Here is a 7,874-nt window from a genome sequence, read left to right as displayed (position 1 = left end):
TTTCCACTTTCAAACAATTTATTTCTCATAGGCTCAATTGGTCTCCGAAGCACAATACCTCTGGAAAATGTTATGCTTTAAAATAAATGTAGAAAGTACAGCATTGAACTCAGCAGCTCAGTTAATTGAACCTCCTTTAACGATAAATTAAACCTTCACTCTTTTCTCCTTTTTCTCCCTCCATTCTTTCATACTTTTTTGGTCTTACTTCTTGGATATGTAGAAACTATTAGTTGTTCTGTCTTGCTCTGTGAAAAGAAATTATAATCTTATGTGCATTTTCAATATACATCAGTAAGCTAATTTACTTGAATAATACACGTGAACAAATGAAATGTTACAGTACTTTAAAGCTTTTTACACATATTTTCCAGAGGTTCAATTAACGGTTAAACATTTCTTATTTATCTGACCTGGTTGCTCTCCCTCTTGTAGTGATTCATGCAACTGCTGCACGGAAAAGATTGAGAAAACTAAGAACTAAACATTAGAAAAAATTTTGATATTACTATATTTTTACCACTTATTTAAATCCTGAAGCTTTTTATCTCAACAGTTCAATAAATATTACTTACATTTTCAGATCATTAACTTATTTCCAGAGAAACAGGATGATGTTGTGAAAATGCACAAAGAAAATCTATTATTCTACTCTTGTCTTTGAATGTCTCGTGTGTGGCTGTTTCTAAGTTAACACACAATTCAGTAATAATATTTTATTCCTAAAACCAATTATTTAATTAAAATATGTTTTACTTTTAAGCACCTCAACAAAAAACAGAGCCTATAGCAGCAAGAAGTATAGAACACAAACGTGCAAAAAATAGCAAAATTTCAATTTTCACAGACTGAAAAATAAAATACTAAAAGATGAAGAGAATGTATTTTGTAGTTAATGATAAAAACAAAACATAGAATACATTGTTCTGATATTAATCATGATAATAACTGTAAATCTCTTAGGTCCACAAATTCCACCTGAGTTTGTGGAGGATAAAAGAATTTCATGAATTTTACAGTTTTATCAGTAAGTAGATGTAAAGTTAAATTTGTAAAAACATTTAAAAGCTGGTTCAGAGAGGCAGTTCGTGATCATTTTTGCCACAGTTAAAACAGTTATATACATTGTCCATTTTGATTTTCTTTCTCTGTCATCTGCTGGCTGCAGCAGGCTTTGAGTTGGACTTGGCAGCTCTGTCAACTTGAGCATAAATAGTTTCAGGCTGTGGGTTTGTGGAGGTTCTGGTTTCATTCAGCTGCACAGGAGGATTGGAGAACTGCACCAGTGCATACGTTGATGTTGGAGAAGGAGTTTCAGTAATTTCTGTAGGATTTGCATATGGGTTATTCTGTGGAGGTTCCTATAAAGACAGATAAAGAAAAAAAAAAAACATCTTTATATCAACATTCTCTGGGTGGCATTTTGGGGAAGCTCTCACTAAAATGTGAACACAAAGATCAGAGTAATGTTGAATTTGCTGCAAACTGTTTCTGCTAAAAATGTGTTTTTCTGCTCCTTTTAAACTTAGATTATTTTTATCTCAAGAGAGAGTTATTTTGTAAACGTCTTGATTATTTTGACAAGCAAATAGGGAGAGTTTTTCTTTTCTGCTTACCTGAGGAACTTCATACACTGTATTTGCGCTCCTCTTTCTTTTACCTGCAGGTCAGTCATAAAGAATAAAGTTGTGTAGTTTGAAGTGATTAAAATCACAATTTTATTTTAAAGTGATGCTCTAAACAAACTAACATCACGTAATAAACAAAGTAATTTAAGTGTTAAATTGGAGATTGCAACAGAATTTTATTGATTTGGGGGTTTTATCTTTTTTGCCAAAGTTAAAAATCAATGAATGAAAGGAAAATTGTTATAAATTCAACATCATCACAGAATAAAAACATTAAATCACAACTGGCCTTCAAATTGTTTTTCAAAGCACTGAAGTCATTTTACAACAGATGTTTCTTAAAAACAGGCTTTGGTGCAAAGCCTCAAAAATAAACTACCTCATCGATGTTGATGTACCACCTAAAACTAAACACACTGATCGTCACTACAGCAAACAGAAACATGTTAACTTGCCATCTTTTTGCCTTCACAAAGCCAAATAAATGAAAGTAGATTTTTCATCACCAGTGTTTAACAATGTTTTCCCACAGAATAATGAAAATAAATGAAATATTCAAGGAGAGTCCCAGCCCAACGTAAGGCAGAAGGACAGAAACCAAACCAGAGTTCACACTAAGGCTAAGACAGGCAGCTCTACTGGAGGCAGCAGGTAGACAGTCAAGACAAAGAACTTGGAGGGACAACGTTTCCCAGGTAAGAAAAGTTTTTGTTGTTGTTTTGTTGTGTCAGGGGAATAGATGGTGGTCAGAACAAAAGCAGAAAACACAATGTCAAACTAAATTCTGCCAGAATAGTTTTGAATTTAAATGGTTTGTTTGTTTGTTTGTAGTTGTTGTTGTTGTTGTTGTTGTTGTTTTTACAATAATTCATTCTCCACTGTGAGGAAAATACAAAGGGACTGGGCTAACCATGTAGTGTTTTTAAATCTCTCTGTAGAGTGCCAGTCTGTTAGGTGTCCAGGCTGCTGCTCTCAGACATTTCTCCTGATTTTCTTCTCTTTACTGGACAAATCCCACTAAACTACAGGCTGGAACACTTATTTAATTGGTAAAAAAAAGACTTACAGGATGATTTTACTTTCACAAATAGAAAAGTAAAAGTCAAACTAATAGTCTTAGACATATATATTTGAAAATGTATACACCTAACATAATGATGTTCAAGAATCATAAAGCAAATTTATTTGGTCTTCAAACTAAATGTGCTTAGAAATTGCTAAAGAAAAGAAAAACTCATCCCATTTTGCAGGCAAAATCTATTAATCTATTATTATTGTTATTACATAGTGTATGTGAATAATTCATTTTAAATAAACACACATTGTGATTGTTATAGCCCAATATTTTTCATACCCCGTGGCAGATTTCAGTTTAAACATTTTTTTTATTCAAACAGGAAGTTGTAAAAATGACAAGCTCAAAATAATTTATACCATTCTCAAAAAAATAGTTATTTCTATTGACAAAATGGCAATAAAAACCTCCTTCAGACCAGCTTTTTGCTTTTTGTTTTTCTGCTGGTGATGAGCTCCAAGTCTTTGAAGTTGAAAGGCCTCCTTGCCATCACTATGATCTTTAACTTGTTCCACAGATATAAGTTGAGACTCCAACACTTCAAAAAGTAAATATAACTTCCAGCCAGAACGAAGCATCATGATCAAATTAAAAGATTAGTTTAAACCTAAATCTGTCAAGGGGTTGAATCAATTTGTGCTTCTCTCTGGGTTGATGCTCTTACAGACAATAATCTGATTGTGAGAGAAAATTAAGAAGTACTTACACTTTATGACCACAAAGATTATAGATACCACTAACAGCACCACTAATGCTCCAACTGATATCCCAACTTTGGTGGCTGTGTTGGAAGCTGTAGAAAGACAGAAAACAGAAGAAAAAGAAACATCAGGAATGCTTTGGTCAAGTTCACTTTCTATTTTACAACTTTAATGCTAGGATGTCAAATATTCTGTCTGTCTGGCAGCCCAGATAAAATATAGTTACTAAAAACAAAAACTATATAGGCTATTTATATTTTCTCCATCCAATAACACTTTAATATTTGGATTTTTATACTGAAAGGCAGCATTAAAAAAGCAAAATAAAACTAGTTTTATATTTCTACACATTTTAATATACTCAGTGAATGCAGATTTGCATAAAAGTGCATTTAGTGAATGGTCAGTAGGCCCAGTAAAGAATTATATCATTTCAGTCCATTCACCATTTAAAGAGAAAGTGTCCATAGATCAGAACAGCAGCACTTTGAATAACTTTGCTTTTCCAATAAAAGTCTTTACACTTTCATCTGGGTTTTCAAAAATGTAAAATAAGAAGAAATTAAAAATAGGGAGTATAAAACTAGGGAAAACTCCTGATTACCTGTTAGATATAAATACCATTACTATACCAGTCCAGGTTAAGGTTGGGTAGGTATTAGGGTTATGCACAAATGAAAGAAAATGAACCTAATTAAGTTTCTTAGTGGTTTAAAATAGATATTTGTTTATATACATGCATGTGTGTGTCTACTCATACTTATGATGAATTGCTTTATGTTTTACGATGTAAAAGCACCTGGGTGTTTTCCTTAAATCTTACCTGGTAGATTTTTACAGAGAGAATGAAAAGGCTTTTCATCCTGTTTCCAGCTCACTTCGTTGCTATGGTTACAGAAGATAGAGCTTTCCTTTACATAGACGTTCAGAGATGAGTCCTTCAGGTGTGTTTGGTTCAGTAAATGGCAGGTTTTGTTGTCACATTGATAAGTCCCATTAATTTGAGAATCCACTGTTATACACGTTGCAGTGAAGTTATAGAAGTTAGGATCAATGCAGGTCACTGTTAGTTTCACTGGAGACACTGGATCTGAAGGAAAACAAGATTTGATTGGTTTTAAAATGGGATGCTATAAAAACATTTAGAAATGATTTCGAAACGGGAAGCAAATAAGAGAAAACTTACCTTGAACTATAACTGTGTATTCAGCTACAGTTTTTTCTGTTTTTCCATTTGCTGTTGCCTTATAGTTTCCAGTGTTCTTGTGTTGCACATTTCTCAATAGCAGAGAGTAGTTGTGTTGAAAGAAATCAATTCTTTCTACAAACAAGGTTGTAGTATTACTACTAGGAATAAATCTTACAAGATTATCACTGTTATTAAATTTCCAAAAAAAAATGTAATCTTCGCCAAATTCATTTGTCTTTACTTCCAGTAGGAGGTTCGATCCAGATTTCACAAACTGACGTTCAGAGCCTGAAAGACAAGAGTTTGGTTATGTTTCGATAATAATAAAAAATAATATCATGATAAGTCTCTGGAACATCATAACTTTCACAGCAGCAGAGCAGAGAGGAGGTTTAAAGTGTAAGTTACTATAGAGCTCTACAAGTTTGGTCAATTAGAATCAACACATAATTCATCTAACCATTTCATTATTTACATATGTATTGAATAGATAATATGGTGTCCGACTATAATTATATGTGAATTGATCGCTTCACTATAGTCCCTTATTTTATAATATGCCTACATAAACATAAGAGAAACCAGTGATAGTATTGACTTAATTGAATAAGTTTTTTTTTTTGTCAGTGCATGATAATCTTCTGTTATCACAAATCACTACATTTCCAGTCTTTATTTTCCTTCCCAACAGAAATCTTTACAAATCTAAAACCTTTCAATGATCAAACCAACAGATCCGTCTCAAAATGATTTTATTGTTGGTTGTCAGTTTCCTCTCCCCCAGTGTCTGTGAACATCAACTTTCAAGTCTTCTGCCAAAGTTCCCAACCGGATTTGGCCTGTACTTTGACAGGGTCATTTTAACATTGATATGTAAATTGTAGCTCTGTATGTTTAGTGTTTTTCTGCTGGAAGGTGAACCTGGACATCAGTATCAGGTCTTTCAGAGCTTCTAGCACAGGGCTGCTCAAGTCCAGTGGTTTAGAGCTACCGACCTGCAACTTTTAGATGCGTCCTTAATCCAACAGACTGGGATCAAATGGCTGAAGTCCCTCACCAGCAGTCATTAAGTTGTCTTTTCTCATAGCTTTCAAATTTCTGCTTCTCCATGATTTTATTTTTCAGTCTGGATATCTCCCTCATTCATCTTCCTGGGTGATCATGTTCCTGTTGGCTGATTCTCTTATTTTTGCTTTATTTGAAAGTCCTGTCAGTTTAGACTCCCATTTCTTGGCAGGTTTACAGTTGTACCACCTACTATTTCCATTTCCAATTTATGTATTGAGCATTGTTCCAAGAGATGTTCTGAATTTGACATATTGTTTTATAACTTAATCCTTTTTAAATTTCTCCACAACTTTATCCCTGTTGTGTTCCTTGGTCTTCAGTATGTTGTTCACTGCTGTTTTCCAACAAACCTACAAATAATTAGTAGAAAACCTGCATTTAAACTGAGATTGAATAGGAAACAACTGCTCTGCTTTACAAATTTAGAAACATCTAAAGTAAATGGGCTGCACTAAATTTATATAAAATTAAAAGTGGTTGAATACAAATGCACACCACACCTTTCTAATATTATTTGTAAAATATCACTTTTGCTTATTTTCCTTAGCCTACTGTTTTTTGTTATAATATGATTAATTGTGAAGACGCTTAAGGAGTATGAGTACTGAGTGCTTCCATTGAAGGAGTGAGAAGTGAAACAGTTTTTCTACCTCAAGATAACGTTTATATTTGGAATTTGTATGAAGTCAGCCCAGAGAACGTTTCTGTTCTGTTAAACTGAATTCTTTTTTTAAAACTGAAACTTCTCCGCAAGAGCTTTTTATTATTAGTCTGCTAAGAACCTGCTCCTCAGAAACCACTCTGACACTCTTTATTCAGCTAATTATGATGCAAAAGTAGCCATGACAGAACTAAGTGTGATCATGTACTGCTTCACACTATTATCAATTAATTTATTTATTATTTACCCAGGGAAAAAACTAAGATCAAAAGTCTGTTCTGGACAAGACAGCAGGACAAAACACAAAGCTGCACAAAAAAAGGCAAAAGTACATCAAGAAATCTCTGTGAGGCAGCAAAGAGCAGAGTAAGAAACCGCTCACTGATCTGAACCTGATCTATGAGGCTCAGTCAAAGCTGCGTCACAAACATCATCCACAGCCCAATCCTGCTGTCCTGCTTTCAAACACTCCGAAAAATATACAGAAAAGCTTTTTTTTTTATCCCAATCTGTGAAACCCATAAACAAGCACGTCAACCACCTCTTGTTTTCTTGTCTTCTTCTCCGTCTCTCCACTGTGTCTTAGCATTTTAGAGACAATTAAGAAAATTATACTTTGGTTGTACTTGTCCTGTACCTCAGAGAGAACAAACGGATGCTTATTAAAGCATTTTGAAAACTGCAAAAGGACAATAATAAATCTAAATAAACTAATCCAACACAGTTAGAACATGAAAAAAGTAGCGTTCAAGGTCTTTGCGTTGCGACAAGATGAGGCTATTACTGCATCAACCTGCAGTCCTAAAGAAAACTACTAGACTTCAATACAAGCCCGCCAAAAATAACCAAACAGAAATTAAACATCCATAAAGAGCATTTAAAGGTTTTCTCAGAACTTGAGCCACCTAAAAATTACTTGTCAGTGCTGAGTTTTGTAATTTTCAAAAACAAACCCTAATCAGTCGAAGCAACAGTTTTATAAAGCGTAAATAATTTACTGCCTTATCAGACAAGCCGAAGCACGGTGGTTAATATTTATATTTAACATCTACTTTAATTTTAAGTTGAAACAAATGAAGGGTGTTTCATTCACAACAATGTTTTATCAGTATTAACTTCACATTTATTCATCTGTTGCGAACCACAGACGTACATTTATGACTGATGGCAGCAGAAATGTAAAATCTAAAGCTATAATTAAAAAACACACCTATTTAAATGTTATCTTTATTTAACTTTGTTTTTTTATGTTTGTTATATTACTGAAATGAACTTTTCAGAAAAACTTCTACTACATTTTTCACAACACATTTTGACAGCTGAACTTTCTTTCATAAACGTTTTTTTTTCTACAGCTCCACATTTTTGTCATGTGAAATGTTAGAATGTTACAGCAGCTGTTAAACACTTTATGTAAGAAATAACATAAATTTTACCTTCAATTGAATCCACCAGTGCAAGGAGGAGAAGAAGCAGAACTACCGCTGCCATCGCTTTGTGTCAACTCTGAGGAAGTACATCTATCACTGAGCCACAGTTTCCTGAATTCAGG

At 33.6% G+C, this 7,874-nt stretch overlaps 1 protein-coding gene across 1 annotated transcript; it reads right to left on the bottom strand.

Moving 5' to 3' along the window:
- Window positions 1–287: 287 nt before the first annotated feature.
- LOC106961184 (uncharacterized) lies at window positions 288–7,874 on the bottom strand. Its single transcript, XM_015054735.1, has 6 exons — window positions 7,759–7,874; window positions 4,591–4,881; window positions 4,228–4,494; window positions 3,410–3,496; window positions 1,617–1,660; window positions 288–1,361 (listed from the first exon to the last, which is right to left on the bottom strand). The coding sequence occupies exons 1-6, from the start codon at window positions 7,811–7,813 to the stop codon at window positions 1,152–1,154; spliced, it is 954 nt and encodes a 317-aa protein (XP_014910221.1). The 5' UTR covers window positions 7,814–7,874; the 3' UTR covers window positions 288–1,151.

The sequence above is a fragment of the Poecilia latipinna genome, unplaced genomic scaffold, assembly GCF_001443285.1.
Source record: "Poecilia latipinna isolate Pla-1442-1.1 unplaced genomic scaffold, P_latipinna-1.0 Scaffold1275, whole genome shotgun sequence".
NCBI lineage: Eukaryota > Metazoa > Chordata > Actinopteri > Cyprinodontiformes > Poeciliidae > Poecilia > Poecilia latipinna.
Note: the sequence above shows the minus strand (reverse complement) of the source record. Positions and strands in the feature narration are given on the sequence as shown.